The 27,705-nt window shown below is 51.1% G+C and overlaps 11 protein-coding genes across 11 annotated transcripts; 7 read left to right on the top strand and 4 right to left on the bottom strand.

The window, feature by feature from the left end:
* Positions 1-27: 27 nt before the first annotated feature.
* On the top strand, positions 28-292 carry N7515_006572 (uncharacterized protein; the record flags this gene model as incomplete). The annotated part of the gene is made up of 2 exons (XM_056667316.1): positions 28-76; positions 129-292. 2 exons carry the CDS (start codon positions 28-30, stop codon positions 290-292), a joined length of 213 nt encoding a protein of 70 aa, XP_056520912.1.
* A 576-nt stretch (positions 293-868) lies between these two features.
* Positions 869-1,441, top strand: N7515_006571 (uncharacterized protein; the record flags this gene model as incomplete). The annotated part of the gene is made up of 1 exon (XM_056667315.1): positions 869-1,441. The coding sequence occupies one exon, from the start codon at positions 869-871 to the stop codon at positions 1,439-1,441; it is 573 nt and encodes a 190-aa protein (XP_056520911.1).
* Positions 1,442-1,620: 179 nt separating this feature from the next.
* On the bottom strand, positions 1,621-2,933 carry N7515_006570 (cobalamin-independent methionine synthase II family protein; the record flags this gene model as incomplete). The annotated part of the gene is made up of 3 exons (XM_056667314.1): positions 1,621-2,192; positions 2,248-2,664; positions 2,714-2,933. The coding sequence occupies 3 exons, from the start codon at positions 2,931-2,933 to the stop codon at positions 1,621-1,623; spliced, it is 1,209 nt and encodes a 402-aa protein (XP_056520910.1).
* A 1,003-nt stretch (positions 2,934-3,936) lies between these two features.
* N7515_006569 (F-box domain protein) lies at positions 3,937-6,444 on the top strand (the record flags this gene model as incomplete). Its single annotated transcript, XM_056667313.1, has 3 exons — positions 3,937-4,989; positions 5,398-5,619; positions 5,677-6,444. 3 exons carry the CDS (start codon positions 3,937-3,939, stop codon positions 6,442-6,444), a joined length of 2,043 nt encoding a protein of 680 aa, XP_056520909.1.
* A 112-nt stretch (positions 6,445-6,556) lies between these two features.
* Positions 6,557-7,672, bottom strand: N7515_006568 (uncharacterized protein; the record flags this gene model as incomplete). Its single annotated transcript, XM_056667312.1, has 3 exons — positions 6,557-7,200; positions 7,262-7,516; positions 7,579-7,672. The coding sequence occupies 3 exons, from the start codon at positions 7,670-7,672 to the stop codon at positions 6,557-6,559; spliced, it is 993 nt and encodes a 330-aa protein (XP_056520908.1).
* A 67-nt stretch (positions 7,673-7,739) lies between these two features.
* N7515_006567 (Zinc finger PHD-type) lies at positions 7,740-9,152 on the bottom strand (the record flags this gene model as incomplete). Its single annotated transcript, XM_056667311.1, has 1 exon — positions 7,740-9,152. One exon carries the CDS (start codon positions 9,150-9,152, stop codon positions 7,740-7,742), a length of 1,413 nt encoding a protein of 470 aa, XP_056520907.1.
* Positions 9,153-13,349: 4,197 nt separating this feature from the next.
* Positions 13,350-13,541, top strand: N7515_006566 (uncharacterized protein; the record flags this gene model as incomplete). The annotated part of the gene is made up of 1 exon (XM_056667310.1): positions 13,350-13,541. The coding sequence occupies one exon, from the start codon at positions 13,350-13,352 to the stop codon at positions 13,539-13,541; it is 192 nt and encodes a 63-aa protein (XP_056520906.1).
* A 508-nt stretch (positions 13,542-14,049) lies between these two features.
* On the top strand, positions 14,050-16,006 carry N7515_006565 (sigma-70 region 2 family protein; the record flags this gene model as incomplete). The annotated part of the gene is made up of 2 exons (XM_056667309.1): positions 14,050-14,806; positions 14,874-16,006. The coding sequence occupies 2 exons, from the start codon at positions 14,050-14,052 to the stop codon at positions 16,004-16,006; spliced, it is 1,890 nt and encodes a 629-aa protein (XP_056520905.1).
* Positions 16,007-17,087: 1,081 nt separating this feature from the next.
* On the top strand, positions 17,088-20,917 carry N7515_006564 (uncharacterized protein; the record flags this gene model as incomplete). The annotated part of the gene is made up of 2 exons (XM_056667308.1): positions 17,088-18,230; positions 18,290-20,917. The coding sequence occupies 2 exons, from the start codon at positions 17,088-17,090 to the stop codon at positions 20,915-20,917; spliced, it is 3,771 nt and encodes a 1,256-aa protein (XP_056520904.1).
* A 359-nt stretch (positions 20,918-21,276) lies between these two features.
* Positions 21,277-23,003, bottom strand: N7515_006563 (sugar porter family MFS transporter; the record flags this gene model as incomplete). The annotated part of the gene is made up of 3 exons (XM_056667307.1): positions 21,277-22,506; positions 22,559-22,761; positions 22,823-23,003. 3 exons carry the CDS (start codon positions 23,001-23,003, stop codon positions 21,277-21,279), a joined length of 1,614 nt encoding a protein of 537 aa, XP_056520903.1.
* Positions 23,004-24,422: 1,419 nt separating this feature from the next.
* N7515_006562 (putative C6 transcription factor (Mut3)) lies at positions 24,423-27,702 on the top strand (the record flags this gene model as incomplete). The annotated part of the gene is made up of 5 exons (XM_056667306.1): positions 24,423-24,663; positions 24,733-25,486; positions 25,545-26,156; positions 26,215-26,599; positions 26,653-27,702. The coding sequence occupies 5 exons, from the start codon at positions 24,423-24,425 to the stop codon at positions 27,700-27,702; spliced, it is 3,042 nt and encodes a 1,013-aa protein (XP_056520902.1).
* Between the last annotated feature and the right edge of the window lie 3 nt (positions 27,703-27,705).

Below are 27,705 nucleotides of genomic sequence, written 5' to 3'. Positions count from 1 at the left end.
GTCACCAGCGTCAACCTTGAAAGAGCAATGCCTCAGTACAAGGAAGGAGACAAGGTCAACTACAAACCCGTCGGAGGTAAGATACGCTTATTCAGAGCATAACCCGGATATCGGATAACGATGTACAGGCCCAAATTCCAGGACCAGCTCAAGTGTCGGAGTCATCCGGGAAACCATGGCTGGAGGCGGCCGTAGCGCATCTGACGACGAGCAACGCTACAAAATCGAGAACTTGCATACTCACAAGAGCTCGAACATCAAGGAAAGCAACATTGAGGGACCTGCGGAGTAAGGCGTTGCGTCGTACCCCCACGAGAAAATGTATATTGGCTTAGCATAGACAATTTGAATTGCATTGCTTCGTCTATACACTTTAAGTAGCCTAGCGATACATTCTATATGAGGGCAGTCGCGCATTAGGGTTGGATATAGTAGTCGTTCATCTCGCCTTCATAGAGACGCGACGGCAGGTACGTCAAGGCTTGGATGAAACGAAGTGAACACTAGATATAAGATAATCACGTAGAGATTGGAAAACAGATTGTGTTGTCTGTTGTTCCAAGATCGATTCTTGTCAGAATCAAGAGCCGGGGGACTTCTGGGCACCTTGATTATATGATGATGACCCGTAACAGACGTACAACTCGAAACAGCATGTTATCTGGAGTTCTATCATACTGACGTCTTCCAGTCACACTGCTAACTATCCGTTACAACATGACAATATATCCAGACTGCGGTCAAACGAAAGCTAAGAACGCTCCAGGAATCTCAGGTCTCTTCACTTCGACCACCACAGATTCAACGGCAGGGGCAAATAAGACCATCCACATGAAACCAGTATACTGAAACCCCAATTCTCCAGAAAATGAGCGACTTTCCACCCCCGGGGACTACGATCAAGACAAGAGGCTTCAGAGAAGTATGCGAAGTCGACGGCCGCACATACTTCAGAAAGAAAGGAGTACAGGAATGGACCGAGGACACGAGGTTGTCGAACCCAGAAGAACTGAAGCCACCCGAAGAGAACCCCAAGCTATATCTCTACCTTGTCGAAGGCGAACAAGAGCCCGGAGAACCCCAACAATGGGCGCTTTTCCTTGCCGACGAGAACGAGCCCGAATACGGATACGTCTACCAAGTCACGGGGGATGCGGAGCACATCAGATACGAGCCTTCGGCTGAGAAGATGAATATCGTTGATGCGGGCATCATGTCCCATGTATATACACTGGCTGTTGTGTCGGAGGGGCAGGCTAGGGCGGCGCAGGTGGTCAAGCAGGCTGCGGAGGAAGAGCCCCCGCCACGGGCGGAGAAGAGGAAGTCCGTTACGGAGAATTGTCAGGGATGGCTGCTGCGTGTTATTGCTAGGCTGGTTAAGGAGAAGATTGTCATGCCTCAGAAACTGGAATTGGCAAGGTCTTTGATGCAGGTGGCCTAGATGGTCGGATAGTGTTTCCCGTTGGTAGGTAACTCCTCTGTTCCACCTGATGTTGTGTGAGAGATGCCTGTTTCTGATACGAGACTCGATGTTCTCTTGAGAACTTTCACAGTATATAAGATGAACATGGTGAAACCAAAAAACAGAGGATATTCATTTTCTCATTCTAATGTCCAGCTTCAAGCCTGGTTGGGCCAGATATCGTTGGCAATATCCCGAACAAGCTGGAGCTTATTGATCATACCATCCCAGTCAATAGCATTTCCCTCGCGGTGAGAAGCGAAACCACACTGCGGGCTCACACCGACTTGGTTTAGAGCAGCATCCAGAGAGATATTGTTTCCCTCAGCAATGAACTTCGCAGCGTCAATAACCCGCTTCTTCATCTCCTCCTTGTCCTCAAGCTTGGCAAACTTGCTGGTGACAACGCCCAGAATGACGTTCTTGTGGGTGGGCAAGAACTTCAGGGGCTCGAAACCGCCGGCGCGGGGAGTGTCGTACTCGAGGTAGTAGGTGTGAACGTTCAGCTCCTGGAAGAGCTTGATAGCGATGCGGTCGTAGCCACCCTCGGAGAAGTGGCGGCTGCCGACGAAATTGCCGCGGCACAAGTGTACACCGACGTGCATGTCAGCGGGGAGGTTAGCGAAGCAGTCGTTGTATTGCTTGATGTACTTCTCGAACATGTCGTCGGCGGAGTACACGTTCAAGGGGTCCTCCTTGAAACCAGTAAGGAACTTCTCAGAGCAGAAGTCTGGATCAATGGTCAGCTTCGTTGGTTCAACATGTCTGGATGGGAATTGCCTTACAAGCCAGGTTAGGGTCATCGAATTGAACGTTACGGCAGCCAGCATCATATAGAATCTGAAGTTCGGCCTGGTAGGCCTTGGCGATGTCACCGAAGTAGTCCTCATCATTGCTGTATACAGACTTGGGGTAAGCCTTGCCCTCACGGTAGCGCAGGTGATACCAGTTAGGTGCGGCCAGAGTAATCTTCAGGTTTCCGACCTCGTTGGCGGGAACCTGACTGGCAAGGTACTTGAACTGGTCGACATAAGTGCTTCCGACGTGCTTAATCTTGCCGGTACAGATGACACTCTCGCCAGGCTTGTGGCCGGCCTCCAGGAATGCGGCAATGTCGGGGGCATAGGGACGGAAGTCATCGACATCAATGTTGTTGACCTCCTCGAAACCGTCCAAACCGGGGAAGAAAGTTCCCCAGAACACTAAATAACGTCAGCAATGTTCGGAGTCCATGTCAACGGGGTATCTTACTGTGACGACGGTACTCGCCGTCAGACATGGCAGCATATCCGAGCTTCTGCTGGGTCTCGACAATGGCCTTGATCTCCTTGTCCTCGCAAGCGGTCAACTCTGACTCGGGGACTTTGCCGGCTTCAAAAGCAAGCTTAGTATCCAGGAGCTGGTGTGGGCGCAGGAGAGAACCCAAGTGCTCCGCACGGAAGGGGGGACGCTGGTGTAGTTGAGGAGCCATTGTGAAGGGAGATGGACTGCGCGGAATGGTGAGCGTTATGTTTACATTGATACAAAGTCGTGATGCCCTCGTACATACCTGGATTGAATTACGGAGATATGGAGAGAGAGGAAGCAAGTTCGGGGGGGAAGTCAAGATCAACCAGAACTGCAAAAGAGGGGCACCGATGAAATTGCCATTGCCATTTCAAAATTCAACCGGCGCTCTCCAATTGCCGTGATAGGCGTTGCCCCACAAACACTGAGGCTCCCCACGTATGAGATTTCTCCCATTCCGAATTCGTGGCTGCGGGTGCCGATCTCTTGGCTCGTGGTTTATTGTTTGGTTTAGGCAGGCTGTAATTCGAGGCCATGGTACGGAGTAGAGCTTCAATTCATTGTCGGAAGGTATTTGGGGAGATAATAAATTGGGCTGTCCGAGATCTCATATGTCCATGGCTCTGAAAGTGAGGTCTTGAACCTGTCTACTACAGTGCACGGGCCACATGTATGCTTCTTTATTCTGCCATGGCCCATGGTAAGAACTTAAGAAGGTTAGCCTGCTAGTACACGCATTGATGATTTGACCCTTGATCTGCTTCATTAGACCTTACCATCAGTGACCCCACGATTTAGGCCTCTCTCCCAATTATTTTCTTCTCAACTTCCGATGACTTATTCATCAAGTCGGGTTGTCAATTCGACTTCCCAGTTCTACACTACGAACACTCATTATCCTAACAAAAAATGTCGAATAACTAGATCGTTCCAAAACTAGCCGAGTCACAGATGACAAAGAGTCAAAGTGGAGCAGTGGAGAACCCCGAGGCGATTCGAGTGGAGAAGCCGGCACTTCACTTCAATCTCTCAGCCGACGGCCTACCACCACTTTGTACATCTGTGACCTGTGTACATCTGTACAGGCTCTAGTTAGGGTAACCACTACTGTCTACTGTCGCATTGGACAGTTTCCGCAATCCAATCAATGTCATGTGGGACAGGGCTCTTGGCATGAGCACTTTGCCATGTCGACGCCAGCCTATTCTCATTTGGAGCTCCTCCCCAATGAGCTCCTAGATCAGATCATCTCCCACTTAACCACGGAGCCGCCGTCCTTGGGCCAACTACATCATCCACCCAATCTACAGCTTACCCAGTCTCCAACGAATGATCTCAAGCATCTCTCACAGTGCTCACAGCGTCTACTTGAACTTGTGCGACCTCGGCTATTCAGTCATGTCTGCCTGGACCTCTATGACGAAGCCGACTTCCACTCCTTTATGACCAACTCGAATCTCGCTCCATATGTCAACTCTCTTGTAGCGATTGCAAGCGACAATTCTGATCGCAGGGTCGACCCATTCTGGTGGCGCCGCGTCCTCCGCTATCTGGATCCTCGCCATGTGATAGTGGTCGCCCCGCCAGTCTTCATTGGCAAAACCCTAGCTACCACCATCAATGACGATCATACCTGGGCATTCGATATGCCTTTGCAAATCCTGGCTCTGGGACGAGAATGCATGTCTCGTGATTCACCCCGGCTGCCTGACCTGGAGACCTGTACCTGTCTCCTCGCATCACGCCCATGGACATCGATGACTTTCAATGAATCATCGTCCCTGAAAGCATACAACCATTACGAGTACTTCCTTACTCGTGTCCCATCCTTCCTTACGGCGTGGGGAATGAATGTGAGGCTTGGAACACATGTGGCCGAACGTCCAAACGACCTATCGATACTCCTACACGGTCTCACGTCCTTTTCCTATACGGCCGTGTTTCCTTTTTACAATCACTCGCAACTCGTACTCGATGCCGTCTCAAGAATGGATCAATTGCGTCGCCTCGATGTGCAGCTAGCTCCCTGTCGGGGCAATCATATCACCGAGCTCGAACAACGAGGGTCTATGGATCCTAATGATCCATGGATGGAGCTCGCAACTTCGTATTCGTTGATTGCATATACTGTCAGTAACATGCCTTCTCTGAAGGAGTTCAGGTGCGGCGATCTACACGTTGAGGCTATGCGGCAGGATATAATTGCAGCTTTGGACGATGTCATCGGTGATGGAGGCTGGGTACATGATGGGCGCGGATTTTGGAGGCGCGCCTGACGAGTTTTTCTATATCTTACCCTCTTCAATTTGGCCTCTTGTGGCTGTTTATGGGCCGGGATGGCACTCAGACCTCCTGAGTAAGACGTATACCTATTAAGATAGTAACAAAATCCAACCAAAAAGATTCGACACACATAATGTGAGTAAGCTCATGAGCCAAGAAATTGAGTTTCTACGGCTTCTGTGGGGCGGAAGCCAGACCGAGGCGATATCCACTTTTCTTTTGTCTCTGTCAACTACCCAGCTATTCGAACTACTCCATCGTCTACACTCGCTCACCCGATATCATCATATCAGCTCCGTAGCAATCTAATCAGAGGTTCCCTACGAGGAAGTATGGCTTGTACCACAAACGTGTACTCTGCAGAGCCTGCATTCCCTATTCTTGCCGATTCACTACTCCCACCGCCAATCCCAATGGAAAAAGCAGCATCCTCCCCAGGTCAAGCCTCAAAGAGTGACTGGAGTCTCAAAAATGATTGGGTTCGGGGTATCCAATCTTCCAAAGAATCCATCTTTCGGTGCGGAGTTGTCCTCGGCTTCTCCAGGCTGAGAATGAGAAGCAAGGAAAGCAACGAGTATATCGGACAGGTATGACTCTAGGTAGCTTACGTGGGTATTAATTTCGAGTGACTGATCTTGCGCAAGGTTCCTCGACATATACTTACGTCTCATCTGCGGGCCGTTAATCCATCGTCTGATCCTACTGCATTCATCATCCATCCAGGGAGTTTCGAAGCCTTTGCTCCAAGGACTCTGCTCAACGAGCTGCAAGCTTCTTCCCATGACCAGCCCAGCCTCACCCGGGACGAGGCGATCCAGAGACTAGACTCTGTGCAGCTGCTTCCTGTGCACAACTTTCCCAATGCCGCACAGGCCATAGGCCAAGTCTCGGATGTTCTGCACAAGATCCAAGATAAGCGAGAGCGGCGAGAAGAACCGACCGAGCCGAACACATCTAGCAATAACCCCATCTTGTTGATTGTTGCCGGTCTCGATACCCTAACGGAAGGAGTAATTCGGGTGTCTAATCCGGCTAGGGGTGCTGCCGTTTTGACGGCGACGCTCCGCACCTTGACGAGATTGTCTCGCGTGCACGCCTCTTATCTTTCAATCATCCTGGTCAATACTAATGGAGTAGGTTCTATAAATTCGGAGTGGGAGAAGAATAAACAATCGACTGGAAACACTGCTAGTCATGGAGATGGTGCTACGAGGCAGCCGCTGGAGGATGGGATCCACTCTATCTTTCACTCGGACATTCCCTCCCTGTTCCCTACTTTGCTCATGAAGGCTTTAGACCAAGGGATTGATACTCATCTATTGATTTCTGATCTGAGAGGAGCTCAGATAGTCGAAGTGATCAAAGATCGAGTTGGTACGGGTCTAGGCAAGTGGGGGATATGGAATGAGTAATGAAAGATGAGCCATTTGGTCTGCCTTCTGCAACAACGGGGTATCAAGCTATTGTTCTGTGGAATATTGGCTCTGGCCGTGACGAAATACTCAGGGAACCACCATTCGGTATTCACGTCTGATTATCCTTCTCAGCCCATCGCCTCATCACACTCCGTTCCACCACAGCCCGAGCTTCCTCCTCACACTTAGCGAGGTCCTGCTCTGTCGTCTCCTCCTCGAAGAGGATATCCTGCTGTTGCACCTTGACCCATTGCTTATGTCTCTCGCAGCGCTTTTTGGTGCAGACACCGCGCGTCCAAAACGTGATATCATCATCGCTGTCACCAGTCATCATTGAGTCCCCGTCTGCATCGTTATTCGATGCAGAGCTCAGAGCCAACGCCTCTGCTGTGCCCTCAGCGAGAGCTTTCATCCCAGCCTCAGAGAGTCGCCATTCATCGAATTCCTCGTCAGACCACGAGAGCCGTGAGTCAAAGCCACAGATATCTTTCCATCCGCCCTTGGGTTCATGCTGCTTCAGTTTCTCCACTAGGCCTTTAGCCCGTGGCTTGAGTAGCGAGACAAATTTCGTGCGTGCGGCAAGCATCTCCTTGCGGTGGAGAAGGTCCTCCCGTTGTGCGCGCAGCTTTTCGATCTTCGCAATCTCGTCGGGCGAATATTCCATGCCGTTTTCATGGACGTCGACTCCCAACCATCCACCGCTCTGCGGCTTGGATTCGGCCTTGACATCAGAATCAGCATTATCGACTGCTTCTGGTGGCGGGGGAGACGATGCGATTCCCAAGTGTTCGGAATTCGTGTGTGGATGTTACACCTATGATGGCGGCTTTCAGGTCCGCAGCTGTGAGGATTCCTCCCATACTACCCAGATCTTCAAACAGACCATTCTTCTGACCCGCACGTTTTTTAAGTTCTTGGGTTTGTCGGCGCATGAATTCCCGGCCGTGATCGTCGCAGCAATATTTACTCGGAGGTTTCGTTTTCACGCGCGCTGGTTTCCGGCACTCCAACAGGCGACACATCGGTTTCCATGTTGTACATCCTTTGCCTAAACTTGCGCAGTTCGGACCTGTGATCTAGAGGTCAGATCTAGGGCTTAATGATATGAATCCATGTCTCGTGGAAACTTACATATATACCGATCGATCAGGTCTGCATCTCGGGGATCGATATTGACGCATTTTCCATGGTACCAATCATCGCAGTCGGCGTCGCAACCAATCATCCACGTGTGATTGTCAGGCCGGCGACATATACAAAAAATCGCATTCTCGTCGAAGCTGTCGGAGTCGTCATTGTCCTGAGTAGCAGCTGCCTTGGGTCCCTTTTTTCTTCTTCTTCTTCGTTGGCTTTTTCTTCTCCTCGGGAGGTGGCGATCCCGCTATCGAGACAGAGCCTTGCTTCTTGCCAGGTGTTTTGCTGGCCCGGGGTGCGGGTGTATTGGAACGTCGCCCATCGATGCTCTCTGTGTCTGGGTCATTACCCTTGCGCTTTTTGGGAGCAGGCTTCTTCGCGGTGCCCTTTTTGGCCGCGGGCTTTTTGTTTGCCGGCTTGACGGAATTTGCGGGGGATGATCGGTCGGACGATGGTGCTCTCGAGGTAATACCGTTCTTGAGGTTGGTCACTGTCTTCGACGTTGCATAGTCGCCCGTACCATCGAAACCCGTCTCCACGTCATTGCTTGGTGAGATTTTGTCGAGATCATTGCTTGTCGGTTCAGTTTTCACTGATGGAAGGGGCGTATCTTGGTTGGCGACCAGCGGAGTACCATTGCTTGGGTCGTAGGCGCCATCGTAGAGGTCAGTCCAAGTCGCAATTTTCTCGGAACTGGCTACGCCATTTTGAGGTGCAGGATCAAGATCCCTGAAGAGCTGATGAACCTTCTTCGCCCTGGCCGTGCCAAAATATCCGCATTGTCGCCATCCCGCGATCCCCACTACCCGATCGTCCCGGACTATGATATTGCTCGGGACCAGATTGTTGTGTGCTAGACAGAAGTCGTCCTCCTTGTCTTTTGTGGTAAATAGGATATCTCGTTCGCGGGATTCGACGGAGGGCACGTTGTGCGCATTAAGGTCACGGCAGACATAGGACGGTTCATCTGTAGTGGAGCCAATTTTCCCGAGACGTTGTATAATCTGACGAGACTGATTTTTGAGACCTTCGATCTGCTCTCGGTCGAGATATTTCCATGCAACTTCCAGGGAGACGCCCGCAATGCGCGACTCGATTGTGACATTTCTGCCCTCGATCGTCCCGTAGAAATATATGACTGGCACTGCCACGCCGATATCTCTGAGCGAATCCTCTGCCTTTTGCGCCGCTAACAGCTCATTTTCATTTGCATATGAATATCCCTCAGCCGCGAGTCCGTCCACCAATTCGCGATCCACCCGAATTATTATACTTCCCACCGCAAAAGCCTCCCGAGGCCCGGAGATGTTGAGTGAGTACTCTGAAGTACAGTATTTCTGTGCAACCTGCTCCCAGAAAGCATTGACGGCTGGGTCAGGCCGGTACCAGTGCATGAAGCGAGGTGTGAAATCGTCGGCGCGCGGCGTGTATCGGCCGTAATGTACACTTTGGGAGATGAATGGGTCATCGCTGGGAATGTGCTCGAGGCTGGTTTCATAGGGATTGGCTTTGGGTTTCGTAGCCGTGGAGTCGTTCGCATGGTTTGCGCCAGCCTCCTCCATCTCCGCCATGGCTGACACAACTGGAGAAGGTATAGTTGTCCTTTGTTTCTGAGTACAGCTTTTTCTCTTCCTTGTTTCCCTAGGATATCTGTGAGGAACAGCGTTTGGTGGGGAAACCTGCGAGGTTCAGATACGCGAAGGTTGCGCGGCCAGAGCTAAAGCGATATGGATTGTACCGAGACTCTCGGATACATCATGCGGAGTGCATCAATAGTTTCAAGTAATGGAAATGTTCCCCAGTCTGCAATTCCGGGGGTGTTTTGGTGGTCTTGCGTTGACTGCTGAATTCTCCACAGGGTTGGGATTTGGCGCGATCCCACTGCTGATCGGTGCGACACGATTTGATTCGATGAGTTCGGTGAGGGGCGCTTTGGATGTGGAAATAGATATTAAGAGACCGAAGCTTGTGTTTGAATATGCAAATCCCCTTGAGTCTGGTTTGGTCCAGTGTTCTGTGCCTCTTGTCTGGAGTGAATCTTATCGGAGTTGCGGACTTACCAAGGCGGTGAGACGCGACGTCGGGAGGCATGTGGCGTAATGCCCTGGTACAAATATGTCGGTATGGTGACCTCGAGAAAAAGTGAAACCACGTGATTCAATTAGTCATCGGGGTTTTCCCAAAATAAACTAATAACTAAAGTAACTAGTCCCAAATTAGTCAGGTGGGTCACGCAATGCGATTGACAATCATTTCTGTTTACGTTAGGTTAGTTACCCCTTTTGGAAGTTACGCGCCCTCCTTCACCGCATCTCATACACAGTATTCAACCTACCCTCACCCGCGCTCCTTACTCTACGTCTTTCCACGTGGATAAAGCCTTGAACGCATGGAATTATGGAGGAGCAATTCCATGCGTCCAAAGGCCTTCTCTACGTCGAAAGCGGGAGATTTCAAGCCGCCCGTGGATTGCCTCTCCACACCTTTTTCGGACGACAAACCGGAGTTCTTCGTGTCGAGATCATAAAACGCGTCGTTCACGTGTCCTTGGTGTTGCCACGTCTGAGAGAACGCTTGCATCATCCTCTCGTAGCTCCTCTGAGCAGCGAGGTGCTCGACGATAGGCTTTGACACCTAAACTAATCCAGTTGGCTTCTGCCGAAGCCACTCATAGTACTGCCGCTCCAGCACCACACCCTTTTTCAAAAGAACATTGGCAATGGATGTGAACTACGAGACATACTTTTGAATCTCATCGTCAGTGTTCGGTGTTCCTCGGCAACCTAACCAGCTCTAGGAGGGAGAGGCCTTCTATATCTCATCTGCTCGTGATCCAAGGATCTTTTTGTATACTTACATGTAGCTTTCTGGATGGAGAAGTCGCGTTATCCGAAAGTCTTGCCGTAAAGCCTGAGAATGGAAGATTGGTACTCCGTACAGCTTGGCACTCTTTTACTGTCGATCCACGGATAGGCCAGAACCCTATCTAATCTCAAACAATTTCTGAGCACTTGGCATATTTTGTCAGCATACAGTCCATACAACTTCACTTACGCCACAGGGCTTATGCTATCCTCCTCGCTCTGGAAAGGACATATCTACGGGAGATGTATGCATAGGCAGACGTTGAAAAGTACGTTCCAATGTTTTTGCCTAATTGCGATCGAAGAGCTGAAGTCATCGAATGAAGTACGACAGAGAAGCGGCCCAGGCTATCGCTAGGAGATAGCATATAGGTTGCATCCTCTGATTCCTCTCAGGATCGGAAGTCCCGGCTTCTAGGTTGCCGGAGTCGCCGCATATTGATTGAATCAAACGGTTTTCTACTTCGCGTATTCCGAAATCCTTCGGGTTTTGGTCAGTTCGCTGACGGCTCATCAAGACTTCCTATGTCTCGTCATGCATATATCTCTCACGCTAATGTGCCCTGCAGGCTGGAGTCAGAATATTTGGCACCCTGCATAGAACATTCCATCGGCTAGAGCCACCAATCCATACATGGCAAGCTGCCTAGCCTCTTCTTAGAATAGAGGATCTGCAGGTACCTACTACCGGCCATCCAGGTGCTGTTCTTTTACTGGGTGTCTTAGTAGCTCTGCTGCCGCATTGACAACGGGACACGGAGCCTGATAACTTCCAGGTTGATCATGCCTTAACTTAGAAAAAGCATGTACCCGATCATCATACGATGAAACCTTCTTTACATTGCTCTTGGTTATTTGAAACTTGCTAGATCAAAGGTTAGAGTTCCTGCTCAACAACCTCAGGTTGAACATCCTGCCATCTAGCCATATCACTTCTTAACATTTCGATAGTCGTGGGCGATCAGGATGGGATCACCCATGCCCTGTTCATATGGAGGATAATCGTACCCTGTCGTATTCGGATCCTGGGACCCTCCCGAACATCAAAAGTTGAAATTCCGGGGAGAGTCCTGATACCAGACAATGGTGACATTTTACGTAGAATAATCACAATACACAATGATGTACTGAGATCTGGGGCTACGCTATTATCAGAGCACAGCTCTTCCAATCAGGTGATCGATTGATGGATACAATGATTGCCTGATTGCCTCTGGTAAGAGAGCCCGGGAATTCCGAGACTTGTGACTATCCACAGATGAGTGTATTTGTAACAAAAATCAAGGTCCCTGTCAAAGTACTACCTGGGAGATCGGTACACACAGACACAGTCCACAGGATCCTGAAGGCCCCGTTATTGTGGAGTTCTTAGTCAAAGAATAGAGACAATAAGATATCCATTGTAACAATGAAAGACCTTTGTTTCTCATGAAGCTCAAAGCGAATAATGTCTTCGCATCTAACACAATGTGGCAACACTTTATAAGATGCCTCTATGCCCTTGAGTTATTCTCAACTCATACAAGGAAATCTAAAGAGTACTAAAAAGAAGGGTATCTTTCGAGCCGTACGCACTGTTCTCCTCACAGACCAAGATCAGTCTTCACTAACGTTAGTCAACAGTTGATCTACTAATTAACCAGATGATACAATTTTAGGTTCCACAAGCGAGCGTTTTTATGAACGGCAGGGGGAATATCGCAGATCCCCACGACGACATGCAGGAGTATTGCAGGGTTACTGCTCATTTACCCGGCGATATGTCGCGTGGCGGCCAGACCGACGAAGAGATCATGAACCTGGTACTTTGCAAGATCCAGATTGGCCAAGTCGGCATTACCGACAGCGCCCCGCATTTTCTAGGCGGTAATTGTCTCTCGTTGCTGGTGCAAGACATCGCCAAGGAGAGTACGAATCCATGCAGTCATCGCTTACGCTGAAGAGCTTACAGAATGGTGGCTTCAATAAATTCGACTAGGCAAGGCGTGTCTTGATCAGTACAGCATTTTTGAAGCCACAGGTCGCTCTCTGAAGCACACCGAATGCCTGGAGAATGTTCCTCACGGTCAATGCTCTGTAAATTGCCTTAGTATATCACCCACAGGATCGCCCGAGATCTGTTATGACGGGATGGAATAAATGTGGGCCAACTGCATATCCCGGCAATGGTGAAGATATGCCGGTGACGGTAATCAGCCAAAGCTAAGCTCAAGAAGGTATGTCGCAGTGGATTGGGTATATAATGGCGTGGGGGCGAAGGATTTGGGTGGATAGTTTCATAGTTCCACACTTGCATGCATGGCAGGGATGTTCATGAACCAGGAACAGAGTCTAGTAGTACTCCGGAATTGACTCAGCTATTGTAGTAAGTAATAAGATACCTCTTCTGCTCAACTACATTGTGAGCCTGTACAGAACAGGTCTATCACCGTGTGATGGGTCTTTCGAAGGCATACTGTAGGGTTGGCAAGTGGTAATTACATGATTTCCGTAATTTCATTGAGCTTATTCTCAGGTAAGATAGACCGCGATTGGTAAGGCTGGGTATTAATAGCAAGCCACATAGGCAACCGTGGATCACTGAACGTTGTCCCTTGCCCCCCGCAGAGATCTCCCTTCGACCCCGACAAGTCACCGTACCTGCTCAAGCCACCCTCTACTCTGTATGGTTCTCCATAATCTCCAGCATTTCCAAGATCGACCTCGATCCAGATTCGGACTAGTCCCTACATCTCGCGAATCACAATGGGTGTGCCATGAGCCATGCTTCCATTGATAATACAGTTAACTTAGTTTACGGAACTACCCCGAGGTCCAAAGACTCCACACATGCCTCGCACCTCCCTATGAATGTCAGGGGCGAGCCTTCCTTCACGGGGCGCAAAAACACAGAAATACTGCACCATGTGGCAAACGCATAAAACGGAAAGCACCAACATGGTGACCTTTCCCAATCTGCGAAGTCGAGGAGCGGCGGACGGGCAGATCCCTCCTGGTAAACCACTGACTACACGCAGCCGCAGCACCGACTCCATGCAGTGGAGACTGAAGCTGGCTAAACGGCTTTCAATTGTGGACTTGATCGATCGCGATTAGACCAATATGGAGGCTGTCGAGGAGTTGCTTTCGTCACGGGCCCCTGGACTCAGGGCTGATAAGATCATCGCTGAGACCCACCAGGGCTAGTTTAGGGTCTGAACTCTTTATGCCGGCGTGTTTGGCCCCCAGGCTATTGGGATGTGCATTGCTTGTACGCCTATCTGCGCCCTGACTCGCTGCAAAGTTGACCCACGCACGTCGACCAGGGTGCTGGTCCCTGGAAGACCACTACTCTAGTTCTGCCTAGTTCGTCAAAAAGCGAAGCGCAAGTGTGGAGGCAAATAATACTTGCTGGATAGTCTGATTTTTGTTATCTTCATCGCTACTTATACTCCGTACTCCGTATTTACCAGGCCATCCGTCTTTTAAGTACAGACGTTGACGCGCCCATCAATTATTCATCCTTTCAGATTGTTATCCCCTAGGCTCAAATTGCTGGATTTGCCCCTGCGTTGTCACTGCGCCTGTTTGATGCCTGTTCTTTTACACGGTCAGTTGCTTTGATATGGCTAGCTCCAGCAATGTCTCGGTTGCATCCAACGTGCGCTGGCAATTCATCGATTCTTCCAACAACAGTCGAGCCAACTTGACGCAAGTGAAACGCCATGTTATGCAGGAGTATATGCGCCAGAAGAAAGGGGTCTCTCGCCAAAGCGACAGCGAAGAAGAGCGGCCACAAGCAAGACGTGGGAGACCCAAGAACAATCGGGTCACCAAACGAAGAGCTCCGAAGCAAGCAAGGTCGGACAAGGGTAGCATTCACAATGAGCCTCGAGGAAGGGTATCAAACGGAAAGCAGCACGCTGCGCCAACACAAGATTGCTCCAATGTCGAGGCTAGGCGCGATGTTCTTGCGAAGGATGTCATCTCATCTAGTCCCCTGTTGGCCGAATCTCATGATATGTCCGCATCAGTCTTGTTCCGACCATCTTCTACCCAATCCCAACCCCATCCTTCCCTGATGGGTAGCTTTGCCAGTACACCTTTACACATTCCTCAGAGCCATGGTCTGGATCTGCACGATGTTTCGTGGCCATCGTTGCCCACAACATCATATCAGCTCATTCAATCACCAGATGCTGCGATAAATACCGCGCAGAATTGCCCATTCAACACCCTTTCTAGCGGGCCGGACCGAGATGGATCAATACTATCTGACTACCACGTGGATAATGTGACGACCTGCTCCTACGAGCCTCATGGCCCGTCAGCTGCGGCCCACGATTGGTATACCGTTGCCCATGCACCAGAAGGAACGAAAGGTAATGTCCCTTCTAGAACACCATGTTTATACATGCAGCTGACTCTAGGGCTCTGTTCCAAATGAAGGCAAAGTCCAAAACACCCTTCTACCCCAATATCGTGCCCCCATGCTCCGGGAGCACCTTTCAAACAGCCACAGTGACATTTCTGATGTTGCAATCGTCTCTTGGTTGAGTGCTGCAACCCTAGAAGACTTGAATTCACGACCAGGGCACAAAGAACTCAGCCAAGCACACATGCAAGCTGCATGGCAGATGATTCGAGCGCGCGGCGGGCCCGCCGCGTCTGCACACACTCATAAGCTGGCCAATTGGCCAGACTATGTCTTAACTGGATATGAGAGTCAGGAACTGGGTCTCTGTTCTGAATACCAGCAACCATCACCCGTCACGTCAGAGGCTTTAGCTTCCTCCCCTACTCAATCCTTGCACTCGGTGCCGTCTCCCCCGTACTCCACATCAACCTTCTCTGAGGTTTCGCCCGCCCCTGAATCTCAAACAGTACTCCCAACACCCCCAACATCATCGCCGAGAGATGAATCCAAACTTCAATGCGAAGAGTTCCTCGACTTCCTTCGGCGCTGTGAACAGGTCGCCCTCTACCAACGCGAGAACCCCCAATCATCATACATAACCCGACACACAGCAGTCCAAGAAACATCCATCCTCCACCAAATCCTCGCTGCACCCCCTGATACTCGCTTCGCCTCATTAGAGGACCGGAAACATGAGGCCAGCCGCTTAACAACTCTGATGATTCTCAATGCTGCGCTATGGGATTACCGGTACACCCCAGCCCGCGCGGCACTCTTCCTCGCCAACCTCGAGAAAATCATGGTCGACAGCAACGTTGGCATAACCGGCTCAGTTGAAGCCCTCCTTCAGATTCTGTTAGAACGCAACGACGGCTCTCTCGAGAGCTGGTCATCCACCAGTCCAGACGCCATTGCCTCTGCTGCTGTGATTGAGGACCTTCCGGACTTCTCACAATACTTCCCAACAGCTACCTCGCCGGCTGCGCGTCCGTGGTTCGCCGGCCGCATGATGAAAATTGCCCATCGGCTGAGTGCTTGGTCGTGGTACCGCGTCAGTGAGCTTTTGTTCTCGTGTTTGACTCTGCAGGTGCAGGGTTCTTCGACGGCGCTTTGGGAAGCGGATGTTCGCAAGGAGATTCTCGATGCGCCTGTTGAATGGCTATGATTTATGCTCATTGATTGAGTGAATTTCTTTTGTTTTATCTTCGACTTTCGGCCTTTGTCGCTGTATATGTTTCATCGCATAGCTGTGCGCTGGGTGCACGGTTTGAGTTTTGTCTGCATGGAGGAGGATTTGATGCTCTTTACCTTTCGTCTACATATTTTGATGTTTCATGTTCTCATATTCCCATGTTTCTATCTGTTACGATACTGGCTGACCCCTTTTCATTTACCATCGCTCCTCTAACCCATATCAAAGACAGCTCCTCATATTGTACCTTCCACTCGAAGAAGTAGATGTGGCGATAGCCCTAACCTACTGTATCCGGATCATATGGTCCGTGCGTAGTCCGCCTGATATATGAGGTGTCAACTTTGATGGGGTTCCCCACACACTTTGAATTGTGTCCTGGTCCCTATGTCGATAAGCAATTGGTCTAAACGAAAGCCAATTTTAGTGTAAAGTGATAAAGTATGGTACATATATCCACAGTGACCATGATGACTCTGAATTGCCACAGGATGACGCCTCAAGCAGGAAAACCAAACTGTTGGGAAATTCAGGAACCTTTCACATGCTAATCAGGGGTGGGAGTGGGGGGCCAAGCGCAGCAATTTGCATGTGATTCATTGCGAAGGAGCAATTGTTGAATATGGCAGGGACTAGCATTGGGAGCAGATACTGTGTAGATTCACGCAGTGCAATCCAATAATAAAATGGCCGGAATGTGAGTACTGAGTGCCATCTTGTCGTCCTAAAAGGCATGATCCTCAATGCCAAGCACTGACCGGGGATAACCCGGCGAGACGCGATAAGGCGATTCCCCACGTCAACCCGGCCAGTGCTAGGTAACTTCAAGTTTAGTTTTCCGTTAAAAGTGTTCGAAGCTCTTAGAATCTCAACAGAATGTTGAGGACCCCATCCACAGTATTTTCTTTTCCTTCTTCCTCCAAAAGTGTCGTGATCTTAATGACACAAGTCACACAACCTTGAACCTCCTACATTCTTTAATCTTCTGGAACGTCAGCGTATGACTTTCTCTCTACAATTCTTTTCTTATCGTGAATTTGCGCCCTAAGCCATCATGGCTATTCTCGACATCACCAAAGACCTGCCCACACTCTTTAAACGACAGGTGCAGACAACCCCAGACGCCATTGCCCTGGAGGATGAGACCACGACATATACATATACCCAGCTAGACCAAGAAGTTGAGGTTCTTTCCAATCGTTTACGAACCTATGGAGTGAGCCGTGACACCCTCGTTGGTGTGCTCCTGCCTCGCAGCGCACATTACGTGATTGCCTGTCTCGCAGCTCTCCGTGCGGGTGGTGCCTTCCTTGTTCTGGAATTGGCTTACCCCGCGGATCTCTTGGCGGATGTCATCGAGGACGCTAACCCCGCGGTGATACTCACTCACAAGTCGGAGACCGAAAAGATCAAAGCCCCCATTCCAGTGATCGCCCTGGATGCGCCGGTTGCTGAAACCAATGGATACGCCAAGGAACCAACTCCACTGCCGGCAGATGATGATTTGGACCGCTTGGCGTTTGTGTCCTATTCGTCAGGAACCACTGGCAAACCGAAGGGAATTGCCAACCCACATCGTGCCCCGGTACTGTCGTACGATTTGAGATTCGCCGTGCAGGATGTACAACCGGGTGATCGGGTGGCTTGCAATGTCTTTTTCATCTGGGAGATGCTGCGGCCGCTACTGCGTGGAGCTACGGTCGTGGTTGTGCCCGATGAATCGAGTTATGACCCCGCGGCTCTCGTTGATCTGCTCGCGACCAAGAAGATCACTGAGACGCTCATGACCCCTACTCTGCTAGCAACTGTTCTTTCCCGCTACCCCCGCTTCGGTACTCGCGTGCCTGATTTGCGCATCGTGTGGCTGAACGGCGAGGTTGTGACTACCGATCTTGCCCGCAAGGCTATCAAAATCCTCCCAAATACTCGTTTGCTCAATTGCTATAGTGCGTGTGAAACGCATGAAATTGCTTGCGGAGATATCCGCGAGATAGTAGATGACAGTTCTATCTATTGTCCAGTCGGTCCGTCGCTCGACCCCAAACATACCTACGTTCTGAACGAGGACGGTCAGCAGGTAGAGGAGGGAAATTCGGGAGAGCTCTTTATCGGAGGTCCTCTGCTGGCACGGGAATATATCAATCTTCCAGAGGCTACTGCCAAAGCTTTCGTTTCGGACCCCTTTGATTCCACCCCGGTGCTCGCATGTACAGGACCGGCGATCTGGCCCGCAAGCTTCCCTCTGGACTTCTCGAGATCACCGGCCGAGTTGGCGCAATGATCAAGCTGCGTGGGTACTCCGTTGTGCCCGCGAAGGTCGAAAGTGACATCTGCCAATACTTGGCGGTTGAGCAGTGCGTTGTTACTGCGTATGGCGAGGGTCTCGAACGACAACTCGTTGCCTATGTTGTTGCCGACAAGGAGGCCTCGTCTGATCGTCCGCAGGTCGTGATAAATGAGTCGGGCCACAGTCCCTCCGCTCGTCGTGCCCTCGAAACCCACCTGGCGCAATACATGATCCCAGCTCTCTGGGTTGCACTGGACCAGTTGCCTACTAATGGGGTCTCCGGAAAAGTCGATATGAAGAGCCTTCCTTCACCTCGCAGCTCCAGCCCGAATGGCAGTGAGCAGAGCGCGGGGAAGGACCCGATTGGTCTCAATGACATTGCGACGATCTGGGAGGCTGTACTGAAGGTTTCCAAGAACTTGATCAAGCCTGAAGACAACTTCTTCGATTTGGGCGGACATTCCTTGTCCCTGGCAGATCTGTCCGCAAAACTTTCGAGACGTTTCGGCTTCCGTGTTCCCATTCCTCGTCTCGCTGAAAATACCACCCTTTCCGGCCACCTGGAGACTGTGCGTGCTGTCAGAGATGGCCACACTGCAGAGGTGCAAGCAAACCTGCCTGCAGTCTTGCTTTCTGACGCTACGCTGGATGAGGATATCAAGTCCACAAACACTGCGTTCACGTCAATCACCTCGGCTGACACGGTACTGCTGACAGGTGTAACTGGTTTTTTGGGAGCTTTCCTGCTGAACGATTTGATTGAGAATACCACAGCTAAGATTATCTGTCTTGTGCGTTTCAGCGACCCTGAGCAGGATGATCAAGCTGGAGGTGTGGCTAGAATCCGTAGGAATCTCCTGGACATGGGGCTCTGGCGCGATTCAATTCTGGACCGTATTGAGGTCCTCCCAGGAAATTTGTCCCGCCCTCGACTGGGCTTGAGCCCAGATGAATTTGAAGACATCGCAGCCCGAGTTCAAGTCATTGTGCATGCCGCAGCTACGGTCAACCTTGTCTACCCCTACGCTGCACTCCGTGGAGCAAATGTTGGCGGAACAAGAGAGATTCTTCGCCTGGCCGCCAAGGGCGGCGCGACCGTGCAGTACGTATCTACCAACGGTGTCTTGCCACCATCAGGCGAGAATGGTTGGTCTGAAAATACACTGCTGGATGTGGAAGATGTTCCCAAGAAACTGCTCGACGGTTATGGTCAGACGAAGTGGGTTGCAGAGCAGCTCGTTCTCAAGGCCGGGCACCGCGGATTGCCCGTCAAGATTCACCGATGTGGCACCATCAGTGGTCACAGTGAAACGGGCTCCGCGAATGCCTGGGATCTGCTGACTGCATTGATCGTGGAATCCATCCAGCTTGGATATGCCCCAGACGTGGAAGGATGGCGTGCCGAGATGACTCCTGTGAACTTTGTCAGCAAAGCCATTGTTCACCTTGCCACCCAGACACAGACAGACCAAACCCTGTTCCATCTCGGTGATCCTAAGCCAGTTGATACTCGATCAGTCTTCGAGGATCTCAAAGAGCTTGGATATGAGACAAAACCTCTCCCGTGGGATGAGTGGGTGGCCCTGTGGTTCGAGAAGAGAGGCGCGGCCAAGGGTGGTGATGGGTCATTTACCGTCGACATTCTCCGCAGTGGTATGCCGACCGTTGACTTCCTTCGAGATATCGTGGTACTCGATAATGCTTTGACCAGGCCTTTCAGGGCCGAGGTCGAGCGCCCCAAGGTTGACAGCCTATTGCTGGAGACTTACACCCGCCACTGGTTTGCTCGAGGATGGCTGCCCCGGGGCCCTTCACGTCAGCATGCTTTCAACCGACCTACTGAGGTCACAGCCAAGGGTCCACTGAGCGGCCAAGTTGCCGTTGTGACTGGTGCATCTTCAGGCATTGGTGCTGCGGTGGCAGTCGCTCTAGCCAAGCAGGGCTGTGCTTTGGCTCTTGCTGCTCGACGATTGGATGCCCTGGAGAGCACCAAGCGCAAGGTGGAAGCTTACGGCGTCAAGTGTATTCTCCGGTCAACGGATGTCACAGACAAGGCTCAGGTTGAAGTTCTTGTCAAAGCGGCAAGCGAGGAGCTCGGTCCCGTGGACATTTTGGTCGCATGCGCTGGTGTCATGTACTTCACAATGATGGCCAATACACAGATGGACGAGTGGGAGCGCACAGTCGACGTCAACTGCAAGGGTCTTTTGTATGCTCTCTCCTCGACAGTCCCAGGCATGCTTTCGCGTGGCCGTGGCCATGTCGTCGCCATATCCTCCGACGCTGGACGCAAGGTCTTCCCTGGCTTGGGTGTGTACTCAGCCAGTAAGTTCTTCGTCGAAGCCACGCTCCAAGCTCTACGCCTCGAAACTGCCGGCACCGGTTTGCGCGTGACGAGCATTCAGCCCGGCAACACCTCCACTGATTTGCTTGGTATGTCCACGGATGCCGAAGCCGTCAAGAAATTCGGAGAACCATCTGGCGCGAAGATCCTCGATCCCTCAGATGTTGCCAATTCCATTGTTTACGCCTTGACTCAGCCCGAGCATGTCTCTGTCAATGAGATCTTGGTTGAGCCCCGTGACGAGCCGATTTAAGCGATGTTTCATGTGATATGTTGTCCCTTCGTTGGAGTTTTCTATGATTTGCTGCCACGTACCTGTTATTGTGATCTAGGGTTTCATTTGTTTCACACGAAAATAGACGACCACATAGATATGGATAGAGGTAGACGGATAGATTGTACAGAGTATTGAATATTGGATTCCCACACGCACTCTGCCCATGCAAATCATACCCATATGCAGTTACTACATTGAAACGATCCATAAGCGGAACAGCAGGAAACCCCCAATTTCCTCCAACATGCGCCTTAAGATAGCCAGATTGTATAGACCAGGGCTTAGTCTTGCCCTTGAACTTCGATTCATGATTCATAAACTCTATACCATCTAATCTAAACCTCCTTCCCCTCAACAAACCCATCCCGACTCCCCCCATCACTACCCAAACTCCCCGTCGACGTAGGATGCATAGAAAGCGGATGCAACCCTCTAGCCCTAATCTGCGATCTCCGCACATCATCCGCATCAACCTGAACAACACCCTCCAAAGACCTGACCGACCTCACATCATCCACCTCCTCAAAAACCCCCTGCACCTCTTCCAGCGTCCTCCCGTTCGTCTCGGGGAAAAACACCCAAACAACGATAAAAGCCACCCAAGTAAAACCGGCAAAGCAGTACAGATAGTTGTATCCGATATGCGCGAATGCCACAGGCGAGCAATGTGCCAGCACGAGCTTGACGATCCAGTTCGCTGCTGTTGCTAGTGCTGAGCTGCGGGCGCGAAGTGGGGTCGGGAAGAGCTCGCATTGGTAGATCCAGGAGATCATGTTTAGTGGTGTGGAGAAGAGGGAGAAGAGGAAGAACATTGCGATTGCGGTGTGGAGGGTGGGGGTGTTTGTATTGGAATTGTTGGTATTGAGGGTGCGGAGGAGTGTTGCTTCGATGCAGATTGTTGCGCCTGTGCCGAGGAGGGAGGGGATGAGGAGGGTGCGACGGTTGAGTTTGTCGATTAGGGGCATGAAGAGGGTGTTCCAGAGTTGGGAGAGGGCGGTCCAGAGGCCGATTATCAGGAGGGTTGTTTGCGGGGATTGGGGGAGGGTTTTGGTGAGGGATGGGGTGTAGGTTTGGATGAGGGCTGTTCCGGTGGATTGGGTGAAGAGTTGGAGGCTGCAGGCTAGAAGGAGTCTACGGCGATAGCGGGCGGAGAAGAGGGTGCGCCAGGATGGTGTTGGGGGTTGCTTTTGGGGTGGGTGGATTTGGGAGAGTTCGTGGTCGAGCTGGGTGATGTTTGCGGTTTTGTCGAGGCGGGCGAGGACGGAGCGGGCTTTGAGGTTTTGGCCTTGTTCGGCGAGCCATCTTGGTGATTCGGGGAGGAACCAGATGCCAAGAGTGAGGAGTATTGCTGGGGCGACTTGGAGGGAGAGGGGGAAGCGCCAGGAGAAAGGTCCGTCTCGGAGGGAGGAACCGTATCCCACCCATTGCTTGGGATCGGTTAGTTTGGAGTCCGGTGATATCTCAGTGGAAGGAAGACAGCTCACAGCAACTAGGATCCCTAAACCAATCATCCAGTTTTGCATGCTTGCTAACATTCCACGAATCTGGGGCGGCGCCATCTCGCTCTAGGCTCATGTTAGATACCAGGACATGTGGTGGACCATGTGGAAAACGTACGCAATATACCGGAATGGTGGCTGACATCTGCCCGACAGCCAGACCTGCGATGCATCGACCGGCAATAAGCATCGCCATGTTAATCGCACCTCCCTGAAGGGCTGTGCCCAGTGTAGCAAGCAGACTACCGACGAAAAGGACCATCCGACGGCCATAATAATCCGCGATATATGGTGTGAGAATCGAACCCACAATTGCGCCGCCTGATCATGAATATGAGAATCCCAATCCGGGCAAAGATCCAACGGATAAAGTAGTTCTCACCGATATATGAAGAAACGATCCCCGCCATGGCGGACTCGGACAGGACCAGCCCGGGAGACCCGAATCGGCGCAGAAACGCCTCTTGCTCGATACTGGACGAGATCATGCCCGATTCATAGCCGAGCAGGAACGAGCCTAGCGCGGCGAAGGCGCAGCAGAAGGTGACGAGGAAAAATGACATGGTTGTGTGTAGCGCGACTACATGGTCTGCCGTGGAAAGTTTTGCGGACGAGGCGATTCATATCTTAAAGTTCTGTCGCGTTGATGTTCGTTGTGATCCACCTTGCATCGCGAATGGAATGCCATGCGGGATGCGAGGGATTGTCGGCCCGCGTCGTTTCAGAATTATCGTCGGCATAGTGCGAACTATGGGGCAATACTTGATAAGTCACAAGCACAAGATGTAGCATCCAGCGCTTGTGAATATGAGGTTGATGTATCATAGGACGAGGTGAACTTCGAAGACTTAGCCATTGAAATCTCAGGGGTTTAGGGCTATTCCAGACCCTTGGATCACGAAGTTTTTGACTGTTTGCATTCCGAATCGTGTCTCGCGTCACAGGGCGTCAAAAGCATTTTGACACATGGTGCCTTGTTTCGAATCTCCTTCTGCATGGTTGATCCCTTAATGAGCACATCTGTCGCAAGGGATGAGGTTGGTGCAATTTTATCTGATCATAGGCTAAATACAAACTGCAATAAGGAAAGTGGAGTGAGCGCTAGTGATGGTCTCCAACATTTTGGTGTACTAGTCACATTATCATGGATAATAACTAGCTCGTTGTGAATGGCCATTTTCTGATCACTTAAGCTGTTTCGCAACCCTTGGTGGATGGAACGAGGTACAGAATATGAACCTATGGTATGCGGTAAGTAGGAAAGATGAAGGGATTTGGTACGCATTGTAGAGATACAGCCCTAATTCCCCTACATTTAGAGGGGAACAAGGAGAACTCATGTTAAAAGGTGGGTCAGCTCGATTTCAAACTGGAACCCTTCAATAGTTGGGTCACTGGGTGACTATGCAGTCAGAGAAACAATATGCAACGTCCAATTAACGTCGACTTACGGAGTACAAATCGAGTCTAAACAAAAGACAGTGGAGAAGCCTTGTCTATCCCAACTGTTGGGCACTTTAAACGCCAGGGAAAATGAAAATTTCTGGCAGGCAGACTCGGCTCATCGGCTGTAGTCTTAGGTGGAGACATATAACGGACTAAGTCAGACCCGTTGAAGCTTGACCTTTTCATATGGAGAAAGAAAACTCTTCGGAGATTTTGATGCTTCCCACACCGCTTTCCCCGAACTCTCATTATTTCATCATCGCTGACTCCCAAGCCCATCTATCTCTTCCCCTCATAAGAAAAGAAAGAAAACAAAAAGAAAAGCCTTTTCATCTTCAAATCTCTTATCAGACTCCTAAATAGTCTTCTTGGCCCGTGGACTCTCACCTATCTTGATCCCGTGACTCAAACTGAGGGGCGATCCATGATACTTCCGCGATAGTGACTATCACGTCGGATCGCCCGCCCCAAGCCAAGATCTCCCCCATTTCTCTTTACATGAATCCGTGCACCTCACGGACTTCAGACCTCCAGTCATGGCGACTAGGGCCAGCCCTCATTCTCACCAGAATGAGGAGGATCATTCATCCATGAATGATTTCAGGTATTCGCTTGATGAGGATCAGCACGACACCCAAAATACCTCCCCCGCAGACTCTAAAGCATTACCTATGCAGAAGAGGCGGCGCGTTGGCCGTGCATGTGATGAGTGCCGCAGGAAAAAGATCAAGTGCGACGGCAAGCAGCCATGCACCCATTGCACAGTCTATAGTTATGGTACGCTGATCACTGTGATGCATCTTCGAGAAAGAGAAGTTTCCGTCGCCTAACAAGTGCATTCTGTAGAGTGCTCGTACGACCAACCTTCCAACCGCCGTCGAAACCCCACCCCGCAATATGTCGAGGGTCTTGAGAATCGTCTCCAAAAGGCGGAAGCCCTTCTCCGTACCGTGCTCCCCAATGTCAACTTGGATGATCCGCAATTAGATGTTGAAGCGCCCGAACAGCGATTCCCTGTCGCCCGGAAGGAGAATAAAACAACCGACAATGCCAAACCGCTGGGGCCAGCAGACCCGGTGCCGGATGGAGGCGATGAAGGATTACTGGAGACCATGGTTGATAATTCAGGTTGTTTAGATCGGGATGACCAGGGCCATTGGGATTACCACGGACACACCTCGGGTGTTCTTTTTGTTCGCCGATTGCGCAAGCAGTTGGGTGCTGCAGAGATGCCGGCCCCAATGGCACGAACTCGCTCCTCAATCACCGCGCATATGATTAGTCCAAAATCTACATCCGAGTCGCCTCAAGACACAAGCTTACCTCCGACCCACGAGCTGCCTCCGCGGGTGGTTGCGCGCCGCTTGTGCCACAATGCAATCGACCATGCCTGCTCCTTGATGCGCTTTGTGCATGAACCCTCATTCTTCGCAAGCCTGGAGCGCATCTACGATACTCCCCCAGAACAGTTCACCAACGAGGAGAATTCCTTCCTGCCGCTTTTGTACATCGTTATCGCCGTCGGATGTTTGTTCTCCGATGATGGATCAGGGCATGGTACGCTAGATGTATCTGGTTATGAGGGCGCAATCGGTCAAGGGTAAGTCACACTGAGACCTCCGTGTGATTCGAGGACACCGACTGATGTATCCCCCCAGATTCCAATTTTTCAAGGCTGGACGGCAACTGCTCGAGATCACTGACTGCCGCGATCTAACCTCTCTCCAAGCAATCTGTTTCATGGTCCTGTTCCTTCAATCATCGGCAAAGTTGAGCACATGCTATTCATATGTGGGAATTGCGCTTCGCTCGGCGTTGCGGTTAGGCCTTCATCGCTCTGTCGCAGCAGATTTCAACCCCATCGAACGAGAACTGCGAAAGCGCATCTTCTGGGTTGTTCGCAAGATGGACGTGTACGTGAGCACGCTCCTCGGTCTCCCTCAGATGCTGAGCGACGACGATATCGATCAAGAATACCCAATGGAAATCGACGGGGAGTTCATCACGTCGGAAGGAATCACCAAACCACCATCCAACTATACCCCATTGATGGCGGGATGCAACGCACACACTCGTCTTTCAAATATTATCTTGAAGGTGGTAAAATACATCTATCCAGTTAAGAACGCTCGCTACCGATCCAAGTCAGACCAACGATACATGGTCAGCCACTCCAAGATTCGTGAGATCGAGCGGGATCTGCAGAAATGGATGGAGGAACTGCCTCCTGCTCTGCGACCGGGCACAGAAGTGTCGCCGCAGCTTGAACGGTAAGTCTGAAGCATATAGTGCCGGCATGTTGAAAACATCACTAACATCATCTTCTAGTATCCGCCAATTGCTACGTATAAGCTACGCTCATGTGCAGATGGTGATGTACCGTCCATTCCTCCACTACGTTTCTGGTGGCTCCCAAGCGCGCGGTGTGGACAAGCGGTCCTATGCCTGCGCAGCGGCCTGCATTAGTGTTGCCCGAAACATCGTCCATATCACGACCGGGATGCAAAAAAGGGGGCTGCTCAATGGATCTTTCTGGTTTACGATGTACACGACCTATTTCGCCATCCTCTCCTTGATCTTCTTTGTCCTGGAGAACCCAGATTCACCCACAGCCAAGGACGGTGTTTTGAAGGATGCCATGGAGGGCAAGAACACTCTAGCTGGTTTGGCTAAGAAAAGTCTTGCCGCTGATCGATGCTCCCAAAGCTTAAACGTATGCTACCCAATCCTACCTGCTTCCCATCACCTTGGCTAATTCTCTTGCAGTGCCTTTTCAAGACATTGCCTGAAATGTTGAAGAAACGCCAGAGCTCTAAGACCCAGGCCAACCTCAAGCGACCTGCGCCATCTAACACGGTTGTCAATTCTGTCGAGCCTGAGCTGAAGACTTCGTTCGAGAAGACTCTACCACACCGATCAAGTACTTTCCCCGCGCAAATGCTGTCCCAGCCGGCTACAAATGATAAGCAACCCCGGCGACAGCAGAGCTTCGACAGTGTCCAGCCTGTCAGCGATCGCTCTGCTGATACCAGTCACCAGGCCACATGGGTTTCAAACACACCCGAGCTCTTGACAGAATCTATGACTACACCAGAACATATATCGATGCCCAACCAAGAGCCCGCGAACCTAGCATGGGCCCAGCAGTTCACCAACCCCGCCAACCTCCCAGATCTCATGCCAATGATGTTCCCCTCTGACGACCCCTTCGCATACCCAACACAGCCCATGTCTACCTTGGAAGATGACCACTTCCGGCATGACCAGGCAGGACTGCCCTCAGGACTGCCATCGCAGTATCCCTTCGACTCGGTGCCTGGCATGGGCCCAGCCACACCGGGCGATCACTCCAGTGCAGGAGTTTCTACCCCAAACTTCGACTTCACAAACATGTCGAATTTCCCTCTCCCAAACGCCGCTGGAATGAAAACTTCGGTGCCAAGCCACCTCCGCCCCTCCCATTCTCGGAGCTCATCCCGCATCCACTCTCCAATCGCACAACCCCCAGCGGAGGTGCTCAGCAGTCCAGACCTGGTCTCAATCCCCAACCAGAACTTCGCCTGGCAGGGATATAACTTCCAACCCAACAACCCGAGTCCCATGGCCACCGAATCCGTCTCACAACAACCTGAGATGTCCGGTAACGGATTACCTGATTTGAGCATGGGCATGGATGACAACATGGGCATGAACGGCATGAACCTGGACCTGGGCATCTCCTTCGACGACCTCTTTGGCAACAACGCCGCCTATCGACCCAACAACGGGGCCTCTGCTGAAGAATGGCCGCAGTGGATGAATGTTAACAACCCTTGATCT

Source organism: Penicillium bovifimosum, assembly GCF_028826915.1.
Source record: "Penicillium bovifimosum strain IBT 22155 chromosome Unknown utg000005l_segment0_segment0, whole genome shotgun sequence".
In the NCBI taxonomy this organism is placed as follows: domain Eukaryota; kingdom Fungi; phylum Ascomycota; class Eurotiomycetes; order Eurotiales; family Aspergillaceae; genus Penicillium; species Penicillium bovifimosum.
The sequence above is the reverse complement of the archived record's forward strand: the minus strand, read 5'-3'. Positions and strand labels throughout refer to the sequence as shown.